At 40.5% G+C, this 25,296-nt stretch overlaps 2 protein-coding genes across 2 annotated transcripts in view; one reads left to right on the top strand and one right to left on the bottom strand.

Annotated features, from left to right (window-relative positions):
• Nucleotides 1-235: 235 nt before the first annotated feature.
• On the bottom strand, nt 236-8,029 carry dffa (DNA fragmentation factor, alpha polypeptide). Its single transcript, XM_086278422.1, has 6 exons — nt 7,839-8,029; nt 6,427-6,585; nt 6,165-6,319; nt 5,857-6,061; nt 2,612-2,739; nt 236-2,089 (listed from the first exon to the last, which is right to left on the bottom strand). The coding sequence occupies exons 1-6, from the start codon at nt 7,927-7,929 to the stop codon at nt 1,865-1,867; spliced, it is 963 nt and encodes a 320-aa protein (XP_086134548.1). The 5' UTR covers nt 7,930-8,029; the 3' UTR covers nt 236-1,864.
• Nucleotides 8,030-9,848: 1,819 nt separating this feature from the next.
• Nucleotides 9,849-25,296, top strand: part of pex14 (peroxisomal biogenesis factor 14) — a 45,286-nt gene continuing 29,838 nt past the window's right edge. The window contains exons 1-2 of the mRNA XM_086277554.1: nt 9,849-9,963; nt 11,907-11,957. Of these exons, the coding sequence (XP_086133680.1) occupies nt 9,928-9,963; nt 11,907-11,957 (87 nt within the window). The 5' untranslated portion in view covers nt 9,849-9,927. The remainder of the gene's footprint in view (nt 9,964-11,906; nt 11,958-25,296) is intronic.

Here is a 25,296-nt window from a genome sequence, read left to right as displayed (position 1 = left end):
TGACCACGCATACTCCTTCACCTTCACTAATAGGTGTTTAGAGTCTTCAAATTCAATATCACTAAGGAGATCCCTTGGTTTTAAGGCCAAACGCTACTGCTGTGTCACTTTACAGTGCAAAGCCTTTGAGGAAATCTCAAAAGTACTGAACTTTTTCCTTTTTTTCCATTTGGATTGTATTGGATTCTAAATGCTTTCAATATCTGTCACAATAATGTGGGACAACAGCACTATGGAAAGTCTGAAGGCACATTTAATGAAAAAAATAAAATATAAATCCCTCCTCCACCATGTAACATAAACATGCACCACCATATACAATTTCCTTTAGCTACTTGTGGAAAATTAATATGAAACAGCCTCCTACAACCTGCAGTTTTTCTTGCTGATGAGCTGAGGCACAACTTTTTATTTTTTTGGGCATACATGGACACAATACCGAGTAATTATAAGCTGCTTACAAATGCTGCACTTAAAGGGCATCTAATATGAAAGTACAAGCTGGCAGTGACATTGTAATTTCCCCACAACACGAAAAAGAAGAGGTCTTTCTGTAAATTCAGATCCTTCATTTGTGCTCATTGTTCAGGACACAGATGACAGGCATGAGAAAAGATACATCCCCATGAGTCACATGGACACTGCACACGCTGTCCACACCCTCTTACATCACACTGCCAGCAGACTCGTGCATAATAAGCTACAATGTCTCACACACACAGGGGTCATATGAATGAACATGTATCTAACTTTTTATTATTAAAGCAATGAACGTGTCTGTGTAACCAATTCAAACATATCTGGCCAATTTTGGCCCCCCCTTTGTATTTATTCCCGTTTCTGCACTTACCATTATTTATGAGGTATTTCTTCTCCTCTTTCAGATTCCATAAAACATCACACAGTGAAATTTCGCATTAGGATGCACAGTTTTGACAAATATTTCAAGATTTTTCAGCACACTCATTAAAAAATTCCTTGACTTTTAATGCAGTTTCCAAAAATAGCTAAAAAAATATGACTTAAAAATGCATTAACAAGGCAATATCAGGATGACCTGGGCAAGACACTTCACCCGTTGCCTACTGGTGGTGGTCAGAGGGCCCGGTGGCGCCAGTGTCCGGCAGCCTCGCCTCTGTCAGTGCGCCCCAGGGTGGCTGTGGCTACAATGTAGCTTGCCATCACCAGTGTGTGAATGTGTGTGTGAATGGGTGGATGACTGGATATGTAAAGCGCTTTGGGGTCCTTAGGGACTAGTAAAAGCGCTATATAAATACAGGCCATTTACCATTTACCATTTAATGATGACTATAAATGTAACAGGCAGCCTTAAAACAACAGTTCTTCATTTTTGGAGAAAAGAAAACATTTTCTTTCTTTCTTTTTAAACTTTCTCACTGTGATAAAGCAAATAAATGTGAGTTAGATGAGAAGACCCATTTTATTTAAATACACAACAGTGAACCTTGGACTTTGGCCTAGAGGCGCAGCAACTTTTCTGTCAACTAGCGAGGTTGCCAGAAGTAAGAGAATCTCCCCAAATACTGAGTTATAGCTTTAAGTTTAGATTTGTTTATCTGTAGTTATTCTCACAGCATGAAACACAAAATAAGAAACCAGCTAAAAAAAAATAGACCCAAGTGGTTAATGTCTTTGATAAACATGACTTGTGTAAATCATCCAGCTTCCTCTTGAGGCAAAAGCATTCAAGTGGTTTTGAAATCTTACAAAGTGTCAACACTTGGGATTCATGTATTCCAGCAGTTTTGTTATTATCAGTAACGCAGGGCAAAAATCCTACTCTGCTGGCCCCGAGGCTGGTAGTGTGAATTCTTATCAGTCTGTGCTCAGGTAGAGTCTCGGCCTAGTTGCCGCCTTGGGCTTGCTTTTCGACGCCCTCCTCCTTCCTCTTCTCGCTGGACTGCTGGCTGCCGCGCAGCTGTGTGTTGCTCCTGATGGATTGCACTGCCTGAATCTGCCGGAGACGTGAGGTCAGCTCAGCTTCGCAGGCCTGCAGCAGCGTGGACGTCCTCGCTCTGTCCCAGCCCAGCACCTGCTCCATAGCTTCCATCCCTCTGGCCACTACCATCTAAAGACACACAGACGGGAGCTCCATATAGTGGATATGGGAACATATGAGGCGATACACTGGCTTGCCCTACTAACATAAGTTTATGAATGCAAATGGAGATGGCTGACAAAGTCTTGTGCTTACACTGTACCTAAAGTAAATGGGATTATATCAGAACTGATGACGCAGGGGTGTGTTTTAAGTGTGTCAGGATGGGCAGTTTCACATGCTTGCTTTGATCATTTTGCAGCAGACTCACTGGGGTGTGTTACGACAAAAGCCTTACAGCAGAAGGAGTGACGTGGGAATATGATGACGTAGGATCATTGAAGGGAGTTGCCCCACATTGCTGCGATATGTAAATGCACCTCATTTGCTGGTGCCTGTCTAAATTTGCAGTTTGAACTTCTTGGTAGTTCTCAGAAAGAGTGGATTCTCTGCGACATTTACAATACAACAGATGTAAAAGTACACATTTGGGGTGTTTTTATTTGCTGATGCTTTGAGGCAGACTTAATCAGAGTTGTGTGAATAGGCTACCTGCAGATCCTCAGTGGAAAGCCTGGTCTCTGGCGATGTTTTGCCTTTCAGGACCATCAAAGTCCTGGACATAAATCCAGAAGCAGAATCCACCTCCATTCCATCTGGCACATCCACATCCCCGGCACCTGAGATATTGAAACAGGTTTCGATACATTTCAAAACATTTTAAACATAGTAAATGATTATTTCAGGTGGGGTTATTAAACAACAACAACAGGTCCACCTAGTGACCAAAAGATAGAAGTGCAGCTCTTCCCTCATGAGAAATTAAGAGAATGAACCGATAACAAATTCAGAAAGAAAAATAATACATGTTAACTAATAACATCTGCAGTTGTTTGAACCTCCTTCACTTAGAAATAAAAATACATATTTTAAGATAGAAGGGCAGCAAAATAAATAAACTGTGTTTGAATGTGTGTTAATGTTAGATTGAAACAGGCATCGAAATAAAAAAGCTGCTTGTATGAATGGGTGAATGAGGCATGTTGTATAAAGCGCTTTGAGTGCTTAGGTTGAGTACAAAAGTGCTACATAAGAACCAGTCCATTTATGTCTCTTGTTCTTAAATATAGAGAAAGTTTATGTATGATTTTCACATTTATTGTTTTCTCAAATTTTCTGATTTGACCACCCCTCCTCGCTGGCTAAAGTTATGTCAGTGATGTCCCCGACTCTCATCTAAAGAACTACATCTGGGGCCATTACCTATCTTGAGGGCTTCATAGTCACGGGACTATATTGATTATTTTGCTGGGTGTATTCATGCATATTGATCACATCTATTGATTACATGTTTGTTACGCAGAGGGAACTGTATAAGCACCCTTTTCAAATTAATGGTTTTTTGTTTGTTAAGCCACATAACACTGACCTATGAATCATTCAGTCATAAAAAGGTACCTCACTCAAGGGATGAATCTTGAGTTACACGTGTTGTGTCTACACATAACAGACATCTTAGATGAGCATCAATTTTAAATTGTATCTTTGGACACTTTGTTATCACAGCCTGTCTCAAAAACACTGCATTTCCATTTATGCTTGCACATTTCAATAAATTGCTGTTCCTTTTTCCATGTTCATAGTGAAATATGAAGAATTGACTTTGACCACCTTTGCTCTTCAACACAACCTGAGCTCTGTTAGGCAGGGATCACTGTCATGCTGAAAAATGAATACAATCAGATCAAGGATTGATTGTGGACTTTAAGAGGACCAGGAAAACCTTGTCCCCTGTTTCAATCCAGGGGGTCAATGTGGACATTGTGGAGGACTATAAATACCTCGAGTATACATGGACAATAAACTGAACAAAACATTGTTGCACTCTACAGGAAGGGCCAGAGTCATCTCTATTTTCTGAGGCGGCTGAGGTCTTTCAACATCTGTTGGATAATGGTCAGGATTTTCTATGAGTCTGTTATGGCCAGTGCCATCCTCTATGCTATTGCTATTGGGGCAGCAGGTTGAGGGTCACAGATGCTAACAGACTCAATAAAGTGATCCGCAAGGCCATTAATGTTGTGGGGATGGAGCTGGACTCCCTTAGGGTGGTGTCTGAGAGGAGGATGTTGTCTAAGATAAGGACAATGCTGGATAATAATTCCCACCCACTCCCTGACTAGCCACAGAAGCATGTTCAGTGAGAAACTGAGATTACCAAAAAGCACCACTGAACGACACAGGAAATCATTCCTGCCCATGGCCATCTCCCATCTCCCTCAACTCCTCCGCCTAATACACTGTAAACACTGCAATAGTTACACACAACAGTTAAATGTCAATCATATATACTTCACCTGTGTAATATTCTTGATATTTGTAATTGAATGATTTGTATTTGTTAGTACTATTTCTTAAATTTGTAAACTTTGTAACATATTGTATTATTTAATTAGTTTAGTCCATTACTGTTACTGTCTTCGAGCAACTGTAACCCACATAATTTTTAAAGTACTCTGATTCTGATTCTTTCCAGACAGTATTACATGGTGGATCAAAAACTAACTTTTGTGTGTTCATAATTCTATCATTTTTGACACGATCCCCAACACCACGGGCTAAAATGCAGCACCAAACCACGACAGAGCCTCCAGTGTGTTTTATAGACACTCGGTTTTGGACCCCTCTCCTGATGCCCTCTGTGGACACTGATGACAATATGAACCAAAAATCTCAAATTCAGATTCACTCCATAGGATCTGCTGCCTGTTGATTTTCAGTCCAGTTCTTGAATAATTTGGAATATCTCACCCATTTCTCCCCTTTCCCTTCCATAAGAATGGCTTCTTGACTGCCACCCTTCCACTGAGACCATGTCTGATGAGGCTTCTGTGAACAGTAGATGGAACAACTGATGCACCACAGAAGCATCTCTTACACCCTGTGTCAGCTCTCTGATTTGTTCTTCTATTTCTTCATGACATGACTTACATAGACTGTTCATCTGCTGTAGATACTTTGCCACTTTTTTTGTCCGCCAACTGTCCAGTTTACTCAAATGTTTTAAGGACATACTGCACACCATGCTAAGAAAAGCCAAAGCTTTGGCAAGTTTTTGGCAGTCACCATGTTGGCACATTTTTACCTTTGGCATTTTCATTGATTCAACTAAAAAAATTGAAACAAATGATGTGTTTTTGCCTCACACTGCTAGTAACAAAGCGCCCAAAGATTCAATTTAACATTGGTACTTTGCTATGGTGTCTGTTATGTGTAGACAAAACGCTGGTTCATCCCTCGAGTTAGGCACCTTTTAAAGCTTGTCTCATAGGTCAGCTTTAAGTGGCTTAACAAACCTCTCAGAGGAAAACCTTCCCTAAAAAAGGTCAGGTACAAGGACTGAAAATGAGTAAAAACAAAAGCAGCCAATGCACAAAGAAAAATGTCAAAAAAGCTTCAGAAAAGCTGAAGCTCAAGGCTTCAGCGTTGGAAAAACTGTTGCTCAAGGCAACCTAGAAGAATTATAAAAAAGTCAGGCTCATTGGAAGCAAAATATAAAGAAATAAAAGGTGGCTCCAGACTTTTGCACAGTACTGCAGTTCACGGAGTTTCTGTATCCCAGTTTGAATAATGACACAGAAACAGCTTTCTATGCAAGACTTAACTTGTTACAGAGTTTATATTGTGTATCCGTGTCACACTACAATAATCAGGAAATCTGATTTTCATATCTTTATCTCAACAAACTATTTCCACACGGTAAACATGGCAACCACCTCAAAATGACACAGCCGTACCTCCCTGAGAAGGCGGACTTGTTTCTTCCTGTTGTCTGTTCTCCAGCTCCACAGTTTTCAGGTAAAGCTGGAGCAATTCCTTGGATTGCCGCTCCTGCTCTCTTCGATCCAAAACCCTCTGCAGCGTCTCCTGGAGCTCTTGGGCCTTTTTCTCTTGGAAGCCCAAAGCAGAGGCTAGTTCAGGGCATGGGGCATCCACTAAGGTCTGAAAAAGCAAAGCAAAACAATAAAATACAATTTGCGGCTCCTATTTTTAGATTGATTAACACACTTATCGCTTTCTTATACTTGACATATAATGTTGGTACCTGTAGGTCCGCCTCAGACATGAGAATAATGGTAGTCAGGTCCTGCTTCAGCTGCTGAGCCAGTTCATACCAAGGTGCTACAGTACTGGAGCTGTCCACAGTATCAGTCTCCAGCATCACAGAATCCCTAGCCATCCAAGCTGTGCCACCATCAACTAAAAAGTAAATATCAAATCAACACAAGGTGGTGCATTCCCGGGATATTAATGATTGATGATAAAAAGGATGCAGAAAAATGTCAGATAAAAGTAAACCTGCTTACTCCTGCAAGGTGGAGACCACCTCTCTTTGTCATTCAATAGCATGAATTTTGTGTTTGAGGGTAAACACAAAAAGTAAGCCTGATCTTCTACTACTGTCCCATCATTCTCTAGGACCACTGTGACTGAGTCACTGGAGTTGAACCCAAGACACTGTCGACCTGTTAAAAGAACAGAGAAACTACAAATATTATAGAGTGTCCCAGATTATTTTTATACTTCAAAGTGTTTAGCCATATGGTTGTATCCATCCAGCCGATTCAATATCCCAGCTGACTGTTGTGGAAAGAGGTGGCCGCAAGTCCAGTTTAGCATAACAAATTAACCTCACATGCGTGTCTGTGGACTGTGGGGGGGAACCAGCAAATCCAACACAGATCCTTCTCTCTGTGAGGCGACAGTGCCGCCCATATTTCAGAGGAAAACAATCAGTATTAGTGTATCCCATAAGCCAAATATTCAAAGCAGTAATACCTCAGACACCACCTGTTCATCAGGTGATTCAGCATACTTCCACATGTCAAACAAGTCAGTCCATTTAAAGAGTCACCAGCCCTTTCATCAAAGCTGCTCCTATTTGCAATACAAAACATGTCTTACTTCCACTCGCTTTTAAAATTGTACAGCTATAAATCAGCACCTCTAGTTTAATAGTGCCCCAGCTCAATATTTCATATACAAGTATTTATTTATGTATATTGAATAGGAATAAAGGCAATTTATAACTTTAAGCTAGCTTTAAAACCAAGAGGGGGGTTTTCAGATAGCATCCTAGTTTTGTCACTGGCAGTTACAGGAGACTTTATCAGAATCAGAAATACACTTCTAGTATCTTCATGTAGGTGGCTTCAAAATCAAGGACCCAGCCTGACCTCCTCCAAACTCTGCTGACACATAACAATCAAAGACGTAGAAACACTTTTATTAAAAACCTTTTTTTTTTTTATTAAAAAGAGAAAAATGGAGAAAAAAAAAGTCTGGGGGTAACGCCTGGTGACTAGCCTTCTAGGAATGAGCAGGAAGAGCAATGACTTTTCATGTTTAGCTTCTGCAAGTTTAAACACGATGGATAAAAATGGTGATGCTGCTTCTGCTGCCACACACGACTAGATAAGTAAGCTTGTCGACAGCAATAGCAATAATCACCTCAGTTGTAATGTTAGTGCCTCCCAACACTCTCACAAATCACTGAACATATGAAGTTCTTTCACTTTCGCAATATGAGACCCCGCTTTTAGCGCTCAGCACCAGTGCAAACTAAACATTTAAATACTGCACCCACAACGTTTGACTGCGTGAGACGGTACTTCACGTAACTGTCACACACCCGTTCAACATTAATGAATACATCGCTTTTATTAAAAAGAAACTCTAGCATGATAAAGTTCAGGAATGTAAAGTCATGACAACTTACCTTTTTTCTTAAGCTCATCTATGGAAAGAGCTACTAGCCCATGCGTTTGTTGTCGTGTGAAATTGCACACCTTACACGGTTTATCCGTCATTGTAGTCTGCGTTTAGAGAAGCAGATTTTGTGCTTTCTTATACCTTAATACTGACAGTTATCGTCAGCAGCTATCAACTGCTACCACTATCCCCGAATACGGAACTGCCGCCGTGCCGCTATGGCATCTGGGATATGTAGTTTAGCACATACATAGAAAGAACTGCCTTTGTGTTTACAGTTTGAATATAACGCTATAACCTCTATAGCGGTAATTTGAGTGTATTTTAAAAACATCTTTTATTAACTATTTTCAAGCTCTAGACATAAGAAATATGAGAATAATAACATGTCCTTCCGAGTAGCTCCTGTTAAAAAGCTCAAAGGTGGACTACCGCAAATGACCGCTAGATGGCGACCAAAGAAAGTTTGGCCTGACAGTGGAGTTCAGTTCTTTCTTTTTTGTTTTTCTTTCTTAAAGACATTTGGTTGGTTAATTGCGTGGTGAGAATAAATAGCTAGGGAGTAGGTGGAAGAGAGCCTGGAGAGGTGGAGGTATGGTCTGGAGAGAAGGGGAATGAAAGTCAGTAGAATCAAAGAATGCGTATTTGTGTAACAGTGAAACCAGGAGTACAGATACTGAAAAGTGGGTGGGTTTAAATCGTTTAAATACCTAGGTTCAGCCATCCAAAGCAGACAGTACAGGCTGAGTGGAGCGGGTGGAGATGATTATCAGGGGTGATTTGTGACAGATGGATAGCAACAGTGGTGAAAGTAATGGTTTATAAGATGGTACTGAGACCTGTATGGTTTGGAGACTGTGGCACTGACACACACACACACACACACACACACACACACACACACACACACACACACACAAAGGAGGCTGAGCTGAAGGTAGCAAAATGTTGATGAAGATGAAGATGTTAAAATTTTCATTACGATTGACCAGAAATTAAAAATCAGAAACTAGAAGTTAGAAATGAGTAGATCATAGGGACAGCTCAAGTTGAGCAGTTTGAAGACAAAGTTAGAGAGGCAAGGCTGAGATGGTTTGGACATGTGCAGAGGAGGGGAAGTGGATATACTGGACAAAGGATGCTGAATATGGAGCTGCCAGGCAAGAGGAAAAGAAAAGAATCAGAGAGGAGGTTCTTGGATGTAGTGACAGAGGACATGCAGAGGGTTGTGTGACAGAAGTGATGCTAAGGATGGGATGAAATGGAGGCAGATGATCCGCTGTGGCAACCCCTAAAGAGAGTATTTGAGAGAGAAAAGAAGACTGCTTTATATGGTTCAAAAATGCACCACTTACATCACAATGTCACCTGAAACAATCATTTTAATGCTGTAAGTCTAGCATTTAGGGGTCTAACCTTTAGGGGGTTGCTGTAGCAAATGACTTTATAGTTTTATTTATTTATTTTTATTATTTATGAACTACTGTAAATAAATAGTATCTTCTTGCTGTGAATCCATTAAGTATTATGGTTTCTGAAGGGGCCCTGGGCAAAGACATATTAAGCTATTATCTGGTGGCTGAATGCAAATCTGTTTCAACAAGTAGGGACTTACCACACCTCGTGACTAAGCTGTTGGCTTTGTTGTATAGATTTTTTTCTTGTTCTTTAGGCACAAGGGTGTGTTCAGCTGAGGAAATGATGAAGCTGACATTAAGTCTAAAAGTAGAACAGGCTCTAATATGACAAAAACAAAACAAACAGACAAATAAAAACAATTTACAAAAGAGAAGTTTTCTTGGCAATGAAAGAAAGACAGTCATCAACATTGACCATGGAGAGGTCTCAGTATAAGATCTACTGAAGGTGTGTGAGCATGAGAATGTGCTATGGGGAAGCTAAAACCTAACTTGGTGTGCTTTTAAATTGTAGCGTTTTAATAACAGACAGTAAGAATAGTGAGTGATACTTTGGAGTTAGACTTATCCTGCAGTGTCCCTTACTCACCTGCAGGAAGCAGTAGTGCATCCTAAAGCATGTTGCGTGGTAGAAATATACCAGAATAAGAAGAGTGGCAGAAGGAACAGAAGAAGAAGATGGCATCCAACGACCAAGCTGAGGCAACAACACAGGTCTCTATATGCATTAAAAGCGGTTTCTTTTTAATGTCCATTTGCGGTAGTGAACTGTTTTAGATATTTCGGGGCCTTAGATGTCTTAACGTTGGCATCACGTGCCTGGAAATGCTCATCAAGTTAGAGATTAGCATGCCTGCTAGTTAGCATGCTAGCTAGGTTTCGAGGTAAAAGTTGTCACTGAGACATGAGTGTGTTTACAAGTGGGCAGGAAGGGGCGTCATTTAGAGTTGCCATATTGTGTCGAAAATAATATGGCATAGTTACTATATTTGCCATTGTCATCAAACGGTACAGCTGTACAATTGCATCTGAGCGTGTAGCCTCGTCTTACTGTGTGCAGATAACTGTAGGTGCAACTCAAAGGTCAGTGTAGGGAAATAAACCTGATGGTCTCTGTTGGGTTGCAGTCACAGTGTTATCTTTGAACTCACCAGCCCCCCAAAACAAATGTCATCGAACGTTTTTATTCATGTATGTCACCAGTGACACCTTTACTTTTTGCATATACGTTTATATATGCTGTAGAGAAATGCAAAATATTTTTATGTACATATGTGAGAGATGCTTAGTTACACCTTAAACACCTTAAATACATTTTTATTGTTTTTAAAATTCTCTAAACAGTAACTGTAGCTCAGGAGGTAGAGAGGGTCATCTACTAATTGTAGGCATACAGACTGTTGCTCAATTGTGCTTGCCCAAGTATCCTTAAGCAATTTCCTAACCCAAGTTGCTTTCTAATGTGTTCATCAGAATGTGTGTGAATGTTCCATAGAAAGTGCTAAGGCCTAGAAAAAAAAGTGTTTGTATGAATGGGCAAATGAAGTGCTTTGAGTGCTCACATAGAAAATGGTAAATGGCCTGTATTTGTATAGCGCTTTACTTAGTCCCTAAGGACCCCAAAGTGCTTTACACTACATTCAGTCATCCAGCCATTCACAAACACATTCACACACTGGTGATGGCAAGCTACAAAAGCACTAAATAAGAACCAGTCCATTTATGTCATTAATGTTTTCTTACCCAATCTTGTGGAAATGAAAAATAGCCTTTTTTAAATTTATTTATTTTCCTGCCGATAGAACAAAATCTGTCCACATTCTACTACAAGCACTGCTCCATAAACATCACAGTGAAATGGATACCCTTCAGTTTCCACAATCAATTTATTTGTGTTGTGAATTTTCCCTTGTTCACAATTTCTACAGTTTCCCATCTGTTACTGTACATAGGGAAATGTTTATGGAGTACAGCATGAAGCTAAACTCTTCACCATGATGAGAACAGGTTAAAAAAACTTCTGAGTTATGACAGTAGTTAACTTTTGACAAAAGCTAACAAGAAGTTAGGTAGGTAGGTAGTTTGATGCTTGCAGCTGTTTCTAGAACTCTTTCTTCTCTGTTTATTACATACCTGCAGAATCATACAGCAGCACAATTCATCCAAAAGCTTTTCAAATGCACGAGAGTTGCTCACATTTATGTACCTGACACCACAGAAGTAACTTCAGTCACAGTAAATTATCCCCAAAATTCAGGCAGTTTTGATCAGGATCTAGCAGCAGATAACACTGTGTTCTGTACTTCACACAGGCTCTGACAGGGTTCAGTCTCTAGCTAATGGGGATCCTAATAAACTGAGCAATTTTTAAGTGTAAGAGTTGCCTGATCAGTTTGCAGAAATGTGCCAAGTGTGAAAGAGTGCTCAAGCACTTTGTATAAATGTTGTTGATATGCCTGAATGAAGCCTTGAGGCCTAGTATTGTAAAAGTGTCCCATACCTGAATAACCGAATACTGTCACTTCAACAGATAAAGCCAGCAATGTTACATACCCTGTGCTTGTAAAGGGCGACCATAGTTACCAAGCTTCAAAGCGACATTACTTCTGTTTTCCACTAGATGGCACTCTAATACAAATGTTTATTTATGTTCTCAGCCTGGCCTTCTGCCTGGAAAAGAGGGAGCACGTAGCCCCAGAGAAGAACTGGTAAGAATTTATTCCTTAATCTCAATTACATGAATATTGGTAAGGAAACATTGACTGTAACCACAAAAACATTAAATGAAGCTAATGTAAGTGAGAGCTGGAAAGAAATAGCATCTTGGATCAAACGATGCAAATATTAAATTACATTTCCTGTAAAGAAAACAAAAAGCAATGAATAAGGTATCATAATGGCTGGAAATAATATTTCAGATATTCTCACATGGCACACGCTGTGATTCTTAATACTAGTGCTCAGAAGTGTGGATTTTTCAAAAACTCAAGTATTCGTGGGATTTTGAAAGAATGAAAATCTTCTAATTTCTTGGCTTGATCTGGTGATGCATAGTTGAGGAAGATTATGATGGTTTTTCTCTCCCCCCCACCTTAAGATCTGATAATTTAAAGACTTTTATTTGGCTGTATTACACATTCCCCAGGGAGATCCAGTATTAAAGGCTTCCAATTAGCAGACAGTCACTTTATACATCACAATGATGTCCCCAAGCTGTAATGAGAGTATACTTTATGTTCTTGGTCTTTAGAGAGGAAAATGGTCTATTTTAACAGCAGCAATGGGTTCCACAGTTTCTTTAATCATGCATAGCATAAAACTTTGACTGCACATCTTTGTTGTTCTTTGTTTATCCTTTTAGTCGGTGTCAGAAATGGGTCGAGAAAGTTGCTCATTTGGAGTTTCTTCACCATGTAGACTCCTATGCAAACACAAAGGGCACTTGAAGGTGTTGTTCCCTCAAAAGGGTGTTATAAGGTGGTGTTTAACAAGAATAAATGTCAGTTTTTCTCTTCAGTAATGTGCAGAGTGTTTATAAGGCATGCTTGGCCCAAGCGATGACTATAACCAGGAATGTTTGGTAATTGCTAAGTGGGATGGAATCCATCCCAGGTACACTCACTGTCCTTGTATAGGCACAGCATGCAGGTTATAGACGTGCTGTATTGTTCAGCCTACATGTCTCAATGTCATTCACCACCATTCACTCTTCATCTTCCCCCCATCATCCCTTCATGCCAAGGCTAATTTAATCCTGGGGTTATTGATTGTGGGAGCATTCTCCCAGGCTTTCTTTCAATTTACTTCAATTTCATCATCCCAGTGCGCTTCAAGACTGTCTCCTCAAAAAAGGGAAGAAATTCTTGTTATGAGGAATTTGAGACCGGTTGACAAGTCCCACCACCACCCTCACTTCCAACCCCTTTTCTCCTTTCTCTTTTTGATGAGCTGCTCTTTCCCAGTTAAGTGGATTATTACAGTAGGGATAATTCTTGTCACATGGCATTATTTGGATGAGGTGAATAATTGAAATTTGTGTCTGAAAGGATTTTATCTGGATGAGAGGAAAGGGAGTGCTGGCAGGGTTGGAAGGGCAGGAAAGAAGAAAAAGCAGTCTCTCTCTCTCTCTCTCACTCACACACACTCACACACACACACACACACACACATTTGCATAACATCTATGTGCACATGTGCATGTCAGACTGGGGACACCAGTCATGTTAACAGGTTCTGACTCACCTCGCCCAGATCAGCCGGCCCTGGCACACTGCACGGCATGGACCCTCCTCAGTGGCAGGAGGGTCCAGCTCAGGGGTCGGTGCCACAGCCTCTGCCACTATACCAGGCCAGACAGGGATATCTGGACCTGCAGGTTAGAGCGAGAAGAAGGGGTGGGAGAGCCCGCGTGAGTGTGTGTTTCATGGTTGACTGGTATACCAGTCGCTGCCAGCCGCTGCTATTGCCTCTGGCACTGCTGTTTGCTCACTCTTACCCCGACTACCTCCATCTCAAATCCCCACCCCCTCCCACTCATCCCTGCCATGACCATTACCCCAGCCAGTCTATTACTAGTCTTTCCCCAGTCTCTGTGCTCTCTCTCCCTGTAGTGACACCCTGCGCTTACCACACATGACGATGCTATTAATGAGCAAAGATTCCACTGACCAAATGAAAATACAGGAAGGAATTGGCAAATATATTGACTTAATATAGATATTTTGACAGGTTAACCAGATCTATTGGAATAAAATTAAAAGTCACTTCACCAAAATAAGCTGCATTATAGTTTTTATGCATTTATATTTTAAAATGTTTACATTTCTTTTCTCCTGTTAGAAACTATATGATATGAAAGAACAGTTAGGATGAATTTGGCTTTGTACTTGTGTACTTTAAAGGTACATTTCTTTTTTTAAGTTTTTAATTATTGTCCTGAATAATAAAGTTAAAGTTGTATATTTCTTATTAGAACTCCTGCTCCTTAATTTCCTTTGAGCCGATTAACTCGGAACTCTTTGGAAATACTCTCACTACCTCGGCTCACAAACTAAAGGGTCATGTGTCATCGCTAAATGCAATTCTTACAGATTTAGGTTACCGTTTACCCCGTTCTTTACTCTTTGCACTGAAAAAAAAATCCAACCTCAGTTTAAGAAGTGCATATTTGTTTGTGGGTATGAAAGCGTGTGGTTTTTTGTTTGCAGTAGGTGCTTCTGTACCCTTTGCACATGTAGACACAGATAGTGTGAACTGGGCGTGTTTTATGTGTTTAGGTTTGGGGATTTTAGTACAGCAGAGGGAGGGGGAAAAGAACGGTAAGAAGAACATCCCCGGTCTCACAGCAACTTCAAAAGCTCTCCTTCCCCAGGATATTAAGCGACTGTGATGAAAAATTTAGCAAGCGTTAAATAAGCCGCTTTGAAGTGATCTGTTTTGGCTCAGCAGTCTCCAAATTTCCGTAGCCCCTCTGCAATAGCCATCTCGCTACAGAGAGGGAATAAAAGGAACAGTGTGTTAAGTGCAGAAGTTGTGGGGGACCTGGCTGGCTGGCAGAGGACCTGCCAACAGTAATTGGTGTGGCCAAAGACATGAAGGAACCACTGCTGTCGCTGTCCCCTTTTGTTGTTCTCTGGATCGTTCTCTCCTCATTTCACCTCTCCCTTCCCTGATGGGTCTTTTGCTGAGTCCCGTGAGTTGCAGGCAGACAGATGTTGCTCATATGTTTGAGGGTTTTTTTTCCTCGCATGTGCGTGGGTGTAGCACAAATGTAACACAGTGGTGATACCAGGAAGTCAGAGGTTACTCTCGGGTCTTGACTCAGTTATTTTTTGCCCTCAATGACTTTTCCCATGGAACATGTGTTTAAAGGAGATGTCTCCTTTTAATATCAGTTTACCCTAAATATGCATGTATGTGAGTGAGTGTAGAAATCTTTTGAAGATTTCTACAAATTAACCTAAAACTGTACATACAGTAGATTTTTTTTTTTTTTTTACACTTCAGCCACCATAAAGCAAAGAATAACAAGAAGAGAATCTCTAATTTGACAATCATATTTCAATTCATTTCACATCCATCACTCTTAAAGCTATTATTTAAATTTTTTTTCCACAACTCCAGGTTTCAACATGCTCCAAATTAATTATTGGGGCAGAATAAGAAATGGGAGCCAGTAATGAGCCTGCTATAGTAACTCCATTCTGTCAAGGAACTAGGCTACCATTTAGTTAGTCAAGGGATCCTTCTTTGAGATTTTCCTTTTTTCCTCTTTGCTCATTACTTTAATTGTAATTGTAATCCTTTATTGGAGCTGTCTGCAGTAAAGGAGAGTTATGGTCCGAGTGGGGGCGCGAGCCATAGAGATATTTCATGATTATTGGGGAAGACGGTCACTAGGTGGCAGCCACTAGTTCGGCCTTGGTGTAATTACTGAGTGGGAAGTGATGGCAAGATATTCTGTGGGTGTGTGTGCGTGGATTTGTGTGGATTTGTGCGCCAAAGGTGGGGGAAAAGAGATTTCTTAAAAAAGTAGTGCACTCCTTGAGAGAGAAAGGTCCGATCAACCCGATCAACTGCTATCTCATAGTCAATAGTCTCTGTATCCTGTCATGCTTACTGTAAACATGCGACACACTCTGCAAAAAGCACAGATCAAAGAGGTGTCGAAAGCGCCCGCCTTCGTGTTTTTGTGGTGATTCTAAATAAGTTCGTTTAAGATGTAATCTGCAAGCTGTATTCACACTGCAAGGTAGTGCAAGGTGATGTAATATAATGCGTAGTGGGGGTGGGGATTAAGTGGTACGGCACTGTGTCTGTGTCTGTCTCTGTGCCCGCACTTTTACAAAAGGAACATCTGCACGGCACAGTCGAGTTTAGTGGTCGCGGGGAAGTTTTCCCTTTGAAAAGCATCAAGGCTCAATTCTCTGTTTCACAGCGCTCATTGTGCATCATGCGCTGTTTGTTTCAGTGGTTAATGACACAGGAAGGGCCCTCCATTTTATTGTTGCTGTGTTGCACTTTTTCCCCCTCCTCGCCCAACCCGGCAGCCAGCCTCCTTAGAGGACTCTGTATGAATTCTCACTGTCATGTCCAAGGACGAGTGGCGCAGGGTCAGCTAATTGCTTTTATGATTATGATTTCACGTCAGATTTATCGTGCATGCTCGGAGCACATCTTCCAGGTCCTGCCGACGTTGCTGGCTTGGATGGGGGGAAAATGAGTTTACAGCTTCTGGCTGTGACTTCTTGTTTAAGTGCAGGTCACACTTTTTGACTCATTAGAGTTGAACGCAGGGGGTGAATCACGGTGGCTTTTCCTGTAAAAGCCTCTGTTTTCTATGTCAGTAAATGTACTTGTTTTTCTCATATCTGGCCACAAAAGAGCATTTTCTTACTTGGCCTTCAACATGTGCTGAAGTTTGGAGGTCATGAGCGAGGAATGACACAGACAAAGATTTTGGTTTTTCTGTTGTTTGAACTTTTTATGAGCCATAAATCCCTCATCTTCGTTTCTGTTCGCAAATGAAATCATTACGCTTATTCCCCTGCAGAATGCCAGAATTATCAGTTGACTCCTTTTTGATGTTGGTGATGGTTCCACCCACCTCTTTGAAAGGGATGAGCACAGATGAGTCCAACCCATTTTATAAATTATTTTTATTTTGTGGCTTCTGCCTTGTGTGCTGAGCCGGACTAGATCCCAATTGCCAGCCCCAGACAATAGTGTTTTCAGTCTTTTGACGAAAGCGACGCAAGGCCTTCAATTCACTCTAAAGTTCCCAGTAAATGAAGAAGCAGCTGTTGCCACTGTATGTCAAAAATAAGCACCTTTTTTTTGTAGATGGAGTTTAATGTCATAACCGTGGCTCTTGATTTGTTGCTGTAATTTGACCTCGCTCTGACCTTCCTGGCTGGGCCGCAGTGTGACTAGTGACAGATGCAGCCTGGGAATATGGTTTGGATAGTTTTCCAATGCGCAGAGGAATGTTGAAGTTAGTTTTACGCAAAGTTCATTTTGGAGACATATGTAAAGTCTGTGATTAAGCTGAATTCAATAAACTTTAATGAATACTTAGAACTTTATTTGTAGGGTTTTTTGTCTCTGCGAGTATATTAATGTAAACAGCATGGTAACAGAGCTGTAATTTCCTATTCTCCCACAATTTAGTGAACTGTCACAATATGTTTACTTAAGAAATGACAGAAATACGACACCAGTTTAATTACAGCGTAGTCATTTTGCCTCAATATACTTGGGAAAGTGGTCTTATTGAGCTGAGCTTCCTTTATACTCTCTATTCTGCTTTGTAATTACTTCGGCTTGATTTATCATCTTTTCTTTGTGTTTATGGTTGTAAACTGCTCGAGTGAGTAACTTGGTCTGAGAGTGGCTTGTCTCCTTGCAGCGAGGCTGGAAATCTCCTGATGAATCTGAGATGTCTCTGCTGTCAAGACTGCTCACATCGCTCTCAGCCTCCAATGTCACTTTCAAGGCATAATTACACAAGTTGTGTTGATTAGTATGAGAAGCAATTACAGTGGCTTTCCGCTGCAAATGGAGAATGTGATGGCTCTTGATTGACACGAAGCATCCTGGCTTTAATAAGTAAATGACTATGGTAATTCAGGTACTGAGACCCTTTGATTTGTCAGCATCTTTCTCATTTTTGTGATGTCCTCGGATTTTAATGAACATGAATTTGATTGAATCCTCCTTCATTTCCCATGTCCCTGCACCTGTCTGTCTCTCCTATCAGTCCACTAAATGCTCTCAGATGGGAGTCGTATGCTTTCGGAGCCATCCTAAACAGTCCTGCTGCCGATGCTGAATTATCTTTCTTAATAAATTCAGAGCGTTTAAAAAAAAAGAAATGGATATCCTGCAATTTTGGCACACTATTAAAAATGCCTTTTAGCATATCGTGCTTTCACAAGTGTAGAAATCAGAGGAAAAATTATTTGTAATTGACACTTTGGGGAACATTTTTTTTTCTCTTTTTATCTTGCTTCCCAGTAAGTTATTAGCTGTTAATTTGTCGGCAAGCTCCCCTACAGCGCTAGATATTTGTTCAAATGCTGGGATCCCCTCAGTGCATTTGTAACTACACTTCTGAAAATGCTGCCCTGTCTAATTATGTAATATAATACTGCCTTTTAGGCAAGTTTCTTTTAATTGAATAATATTAGTGCTAACTAAGGATAAGCTATTGGAACGGCAATATTTAAAAGAGCTGTTTCTACCCTGTATGAAATGCACAGTAGTGCAGTGTAGTACCACGGCAATACAGCAGTCTGTGTGTTTTAGGTATTTGAATAAGAGCCAAACATTTATGCTAAAATTTCATTGGCCTAACCCTCAGTCTCATATTTCTTTCTTTGTAAACCACGGTTGGCCTAATCAAGTAATTCCCTGTTTGTCTTAGTAACCCCCTATAGAGTCATACATGCATACATATAATAAAATAATTTGCTCTTGCACTCCCTATCCCAGCTGTAATTTATATGGATTGAATGAGTGCTGCATTGTGGAAAAGCACGAGTGGACCAAATGCTCGTTTGTCACCTCTAATAAATGTTAGAATGTAAATTATGAACTTATGCTTCAGATGTAAATGCACTTTATTCCAGTCCTTAATGTAAACAGACCACTCCAATACATTAAGGGGTATGGGGGAGGGCAGAGGGATATTAGATTTGGAGTTTTTGACTGTTTTCACAATCAATAATAAGCACAAAAGAGGCTCGATGGGGAACATTATAACATATCTGAAGTCGCCTTCATAAATTATTGCATGAAAGCAGGCTTGTACACCAAAAATGTAAATACATTAATGTTATTAATAATGTAGTGACTAATAGTTCTATCAAGACTGTAATAGCAGTTTAATGGAATATGACAGCAAGAATGTATTACACTTCTTACATTTAGATGGGACCTCACATGACATTTATCAGAGATTTCTGTAACAATTTTTTTGATTATTTTGTTAAGTTAATTGCTTCTTTTTTCCCCCCCGAACGTCTTCTCTGGGAGAGGGGGCAAAAAAACTGGTAATGGATATTAATTAATATGTGTCAGTTTTCAGGGTTTGATTAAAAATAATGAAAGCAAAATGCTAATGGGATTTCAGAGTTTCTCTGTGTGTGGCGCCCTGAGATTGTGGCTTTATCTGAGAAATCTGGAAAAAAAAAGATAGTATGCTACTCTGTAGGCTAAAATGAAAGTGACAGAATATAGAAACTAAGATAAAATGGAGCACTTGAACGAAAATATTACGCTCCAATTAGACTTTAGAGGTGTGGCTAAGAAGTGTAATGCCAGTAAAAACTGTAATGTTTCTGGTTGGAAAATGAAACTGGATCCTTGCACCTGCAGTTAAAGAGATTAAACAGATTTTTTTTCTTTTAATAAAAGGGCCAAGTGAATAAATCTGACAAGTTGCTGTGTGTTGGTAAGTTGTTTTTTTTTTTTCTAAAACATTTTCTTGCCTCAAAGTCACCAAATATGATTTTATTATTTTCTTAATTTCTAGAATAGTCAAGGAGCTTGTGTGTGTTTTCATGTTATTTTATTTTAGGCCTCCCTTGTTAACCTTTAAAATTAAGCACTTCATCAGGCACTGGTAATAGGTAGACTCCTTCGCCTTCATCCAGAGTCTTCTTGTTTCTGTCTGTATTTAAAGGTAGAGAGCAACTGGAAACCAGGAGTCAAACAGACATTGACACAGTAGTTAAAAAATAAATAAATAAAATAAATAAATAAATAGCCAATGGCACAACTGACAATTACCCAACACCTGGAGTGGCTCCCCTCCCCAGCATGTGCTTCAAGACTGTCAACTTCTTGTTAATGCAGTGATTAACAGGAAGATCGCATTTGTTTTCCTGTGCAGCTCTCCTGGCAGCAGCACTTTGCTTTCTCTTTGATTAAAATAGTAGATGGATGGATGCATTGTAGCTCTGTCATGAATTTCGAAAGAAAGGGTGACAAGGAGACGTTAGAAATGGAATAAATAGAGGCGAGGCTGAGGCCTTTCCGTCCTTTCCAGATTGTGTTTACTGTGGACTGTGGGATTTTAAGCGAGGTATTGGCGGCATGCAATCCTGTGGAAAGAGTCAGCCAACTCTGACAGTCGCCCAGCGGCCTTCGGTTGTCTCCAAATTTCACTCACTCACAGATTTTTTTTATTTATTTATTTTTTCCGCCTGTCTCTCCTTTTAGATTTTCTCCATTCTTTTAATGGCACTGCTACCTGTCTGTTCCCCCTCACATCTGTACGTGCTGCGTCATGGTTCCAAAAGTGTGTGGAAAGTGGTTTTGGGTATCATGGGGATGAGAAAAGGGGAAGTGAAGGGGCTTCGTCAAACAGCCTGTACTTTTAAAATACTGAGAGTGGCATTGTCGTGCGTTTTCTGTGTCAAGGTCGACAGAAAATGTCAGAACAGGTGTGCGTCTGCTGCTGAGCTGCTTGCCAACTCAGCCCCTTTTGCTGTAACACGCCACCTCGTGTGACATTATAGTGGTTCACTGTGGGTTGTCTCCTCTCTCTCTTTCTTTTGGAGGCGCATGGTAAAACATGTATTTTCTCCTGTCACCGCGTGACTCGATGTTCAGCTAAGATGGGTGTCGACGCCTAAACTTTGACCACTGCCTCTGATTGTCACGTAGTCATAAAGTGTTAAGATGTTGATTTGAGATCAAAAGGAGGAACATAAATCGTATAAATTTATGTGCTGTATGAGAGTCTCTTAAGTTTAGATCACCAGGCAGCCATGTTGCAAAACCTGAAAATTCTGTGTGCACTTCTCAAAAGAGAAGGATAACGTTTAGGCGGGGCATGTATAAACCAGATGTTACACATTTTATCGCTTTATCACGGTGACTTTTTATAACTCGCTCATCGTCTATCGTTATCTGGTTTACAAAGGTTAAACTAAATTGCTTTTTTTTTTATGAGCTGTCTTTTTTTCCCCTCAGAGTTAAAAAAGAAATACAAGTGGTACTTCTTCTTCTTCTCTTCTCTGGCCCTGGTGATTGCTGCTTTTTGTTTGTTTGTTTGTTTGTTTTGTTCTGTTTTTTGCTGTCAGCACCCCACTCTTTATGGTTTTCCTACTCTCGAGGTTAGACTCTTAGCGGTGGTTGGATGCCTCTGGAAAAAAAGAGAATTAGCCAACACATTTCTTTGTCACTTAGTGTGATCAGGAGCAGACTCTTGCCGCTGCTCTCTTTCTCCAAAACCAAACGAAGGCCTGCTGGCTTAAGTTTCCTCCCTGGTTCGATGTTTATTTCAGCCTGACTTGTCTGCTACGGTAGATGTGTGGCCCATTGTCTTGGCAAGTGTGTCTAAATGTTTCTGACAGGTCTCAGTGAAAGACAGGCCGCAAGGGTAAACTGCCAACCCCACCCCTCGTATGCCACTTCTGCCAGCCCTGGCCAGTAGATGGCGATGTTCATCTTTCCTGGCTCTGTGCCTTCCTTGGCGCGTCTCCCTTTACACCATCCTTCCCCTCTCCTCTCTGTGGAACTCACTGAGGAAAGAGGGGTCTAACCCTGTATGCAGGGTCATGCCACCAATTCCTGGTCCCCTTTGAAGACCATGAAATTGCTGATCCAAGACACATGATTAGTGCATTCAGCCTATTGACTGGAAAAGGGTTGACACACAATTACAATGTCACTGGAATGTCACAATCTGTCTAGTTGTCTTTCTGAGCATAGGCTCATCCAGTGGCACAGTGTACCCAAGAAGGAATAATTTGATCAATAAAAGGATACCTCTCTCTCTCTGTTGTCACTGGTCTCTCTATTTTAGTTTTATTAGTCAATTTGGCAGGCGAGCAGGACTGCACACAAAACTGATGCCAACTCGCTGCATCTTCGCCGCAGCTCTCGGCTTTATTTGCCTATTGTAGTGCTTCAGTTGTATGCATTGCAGGATGCGTGTGTATGAGTTTGTGTCCATGGGTGGGTGCTTCCTCAGTGAGCAGAGCAGTTTTGGATGAACAGAGGAGGATAGGCTTGTCACTGTAAGTTGCTTGTGACGGAAGCAGCTCTTCTCCTGACACCACAACACAACTTCTGTGGTGTGTCGCTTGGACACAAGCTTCACGTTGTTTGCTGCTGGTGCCGCTTGCATTTTGCCTCAATCAACTAATTGAATGTGAAAGGCCGGCAGGCCCTGATGATGTGAAGGACAACACACAGAGCAGTGGCAGGTTTAAGAAAAGACCCTGTGCTTCTTTATGTTACCGTAGCAAATTGCGTCTCTCATTTCTCTTTACCGAAGAACTGAACTTATATATATGCCATATAAATATGGCATAATATAACTGTTTAGCCATTTTGTGTTAACCTCAGTGTAGATTTTGTTATGAAATTTGCTATTTTAAAACGTTCCATAAAAACACTACAGAGTGTTTGTGTTTTTATAACAGCACTTTCTATTGCTTCCCATTCATCTAAGTTTTCATTGTAAACTCTGTTTATTGTTGTTAAACCATACATGAAACTCTTGCTGCTTTTGTTTATTTTGTTTGTTTATCTTTTTGATTTTTCAAAAACATTTTAATGATACATTTTAAATCGGCAAGAAATGATCAGAAAGTTTCTGACAGTTTAGTGTCTTTTATTCTATTTCAAACGTTTTTCTCGTATATTTGACCGGAGTCATTTCTAAACAGAACATTTTTCATACTCGACGCATTTACAGACCACATTATGACCACATTTTCTTTTTGCTACGCTGTGCGTAGATAAAGTTGCGTTGTGAGCATTTTCATGTTTTGAAAACGGTCACTGAAAAGCACACTGAGCTGCTTGTCACACAATGTCATCACTGACTGCGTAAGAAAGAAAAAAGAAAAAGCTTCGAATTACAGGAAAGAGCCACTGCATTAAAGAACAAAGGAGATCGATGGCAGTACATTAAATTTTATGCGAATGAAAAAAAAAATCAACTAATTAAAATTGATTACTCCTGCTTTGTAAATGTGTTTCTGAATTAAATTATTGTATGAAAACATTTTGACCAATCGAGGAGCTGAGGAAGTATCCATTACTGGATTGCAGCTGAGAAGGGGCTGGAATGTTTTGTGGTAGCTAAGTAGTTTGTTGTGCTTCGCTGCGACTCGCTTCTTGCACCCCCACTGCTAAAGTGCCATGGGTTAATCTCTGATGACCCTCATCTCTGAGAGCAGCTTCAAACTCATGGTTTGGGCCTTTTACCTGAATTAAAAGGAATGTATAGGGCTAGGCAGTATTTTTGCCCAAAGTAAGTGAAAGTGAGGTGTCACTCACAGAGTCGCACGTCTTTAGTCATCAGGGCTCTCGGGGCTCTCGGAGCCCCACTGGGGATGTCCTTATCTAAACAGTCATCTGTCTCACTAGTTTAGCAAAGGCAACCCCAGGCAGCACGACTGACAGTTGCACATTAAGAAATGTCAGATTCGGCTTTATAGCGTATCTGTCAGGCTAGTTTTGAATTGGCCGAGTGCCACCTGTTTGTCTTCATGTTTAGATCTCGCAAGAATAAACAAAGCACATGACTTTGTTGTTGCTTCATGTTCCGTTAAAACACGTGGCAGCTTCAGCTACTTTCTTATTCTGCTCGTTCTGCAGAATGAGGATATTTTTTTTACCCTGTACAACCGGCTCTTGAAAGAAGTTCAATTATTTTGCAAGTCAGTAAAAAAAGAAGCCAATAAAACATTTTTTCTCTCTTTTTTTTGGGGGGGGGGGGGGACGACAATTCTGAACTTAAAGTTTAAAGGAAGCGAAACATTTCCAGCAAATTAAACACAGTTTTGAAAGTTTTACACTTTTCTAAAAATTGCTTGTATTTCGAAAATAACAATGCAGCTTCCTCCCCCCCCCCCCCCCCCCTTTCTTTCTCTTTGACAAGCGTAGCGTTATTCACAATATCATATTAAGTGCGTTTTTACCTTTTTGTCAGTGGCCTTGTCGAATACAGTCTACTACGGCCCTCGGTTTTTCTCACCACTAAACCACTCAACTTTTCCATGTTTGTGATGTCAGAACTTTGATAGGGAAATGCTGCTGAATGGAAAGTTTGTTCTCTATATGCAGTGGTCTTGAAAAAAAAAAAAAAAAAAAAAGCTCAATTTCCGTCCACCAACCCCCCCTTTTACAAAAATTGCATAATATGCTTTTGATGTCATGATCGTAGCCTTGCCCATGGCTCTGACACTGATACAGCGCATGTTATTTTTAAACCTTTGCATCGCAAATGTCAATGAAGTTTTCCATGACCCTTTTTCATCTGCTGAAATGTTGACTCTGACCTTTAAATTTCAAAAGTTAGGATAATTCAATAAAGATTGACCACATTTCAGAGTGTAACACACAAAACGCCAACCCGGCAACGTGTGAACAGATGCAAAGTAGTTTAGAAATGCCCACGTTTAACCAGTAACCCTTTATCAGATTTTGCTTATGCTGAAGACAAGTTTCGGTAATTGCTTCTCATTTCATTTTGTAACGTTCTAACTTCTTTGAAAAAGCACTGCACATGAAGGGACAAGCAACAATGAGTGAGAAATGAAGGGTTCTTTTTGTACAGTCATTGTTAGAAAGATTCGTCTCCAGCAGGGCCCTTGAAGCTCCTGGAGTGTCTGAACAACTGTGGATGTTAGCTAAATGGCCAGCTCTGCACCTCACTTCCTGATGTCTCTCAGGGTCAGTAATTCCCTATAGCTGTTCCCAAGTGGCCTTGCTTTCTCCACTAAAGGTCACATTAAGGCAAGAAGGTTGTCACAATTAGAAGGGCATTTAAAGCTGCTCTTTTAAAAAGATTAAAAAGCACTGTTGGCCACATCAAGCAGTCAGGCAACTAAAGGAAATACAATAATTGCATTAAAAGTTAATTCCTTTCTGGCAGGGCTCTAATATCAGAAAGGTATTGGGTTAAGTCATTTAAGACAGCTGCCCCTGATAGCAGATCATCCATGAAAGCACCAAATTAATATAGAGCTTCATTTTTCGCCGTCTCTCACTTTCTCCTGCTTTTGGTCCTCCAAACGTGTGTTT

The sequence above is a fragment of the Aulonocara sp. 'chitande type north' Nkhata Bay genome, linkage group LG20 (genome assembly GCF_057382095.1).
Source record: "Aulonocara sp. 'chitande type north' Nkhata Bay isolate Kocher_YH1m ecotype deep benthic linkage group LG20, A_spYH_male_GT1.1, whole genome shotgun sequence".
Lineage (NCBI taxonomy): Eukaryota > Metazoa > Chordata > Actinopteri > Cichliformes > Cichlidae > Aulonocara > Aulonocara sp. 'chitande type north' Nkhata Bay.
This window is presented reverse-complemented; position numbering and strand designations above follow the sequence as displayed.

Bases quoted from the DNA above. Each gene is read 5' to 3' on its own strand.
- dffa (XM_086278422.1), bottom strand. From the start codon at position 7,929: ATGACGGATAAACCGTGTAAGGTGTGCAATTTCACACGACAACAAACG. The intron at 6,586-7,838 runs GTAAGTTGTCAT...TTCTTTTAACAG, and splicing joins AGATGAGCTTAAGAAAAAAG to GTCGACAGTGTCTTGGGTTC. The intron at 2,740-5,856 runs GTACGGCTGTGT...TCAATATCTCAG, and splicing joins AAGTCCGCCTTCTCAGGGAG to GTGCCGGGGATGTGGATGTG.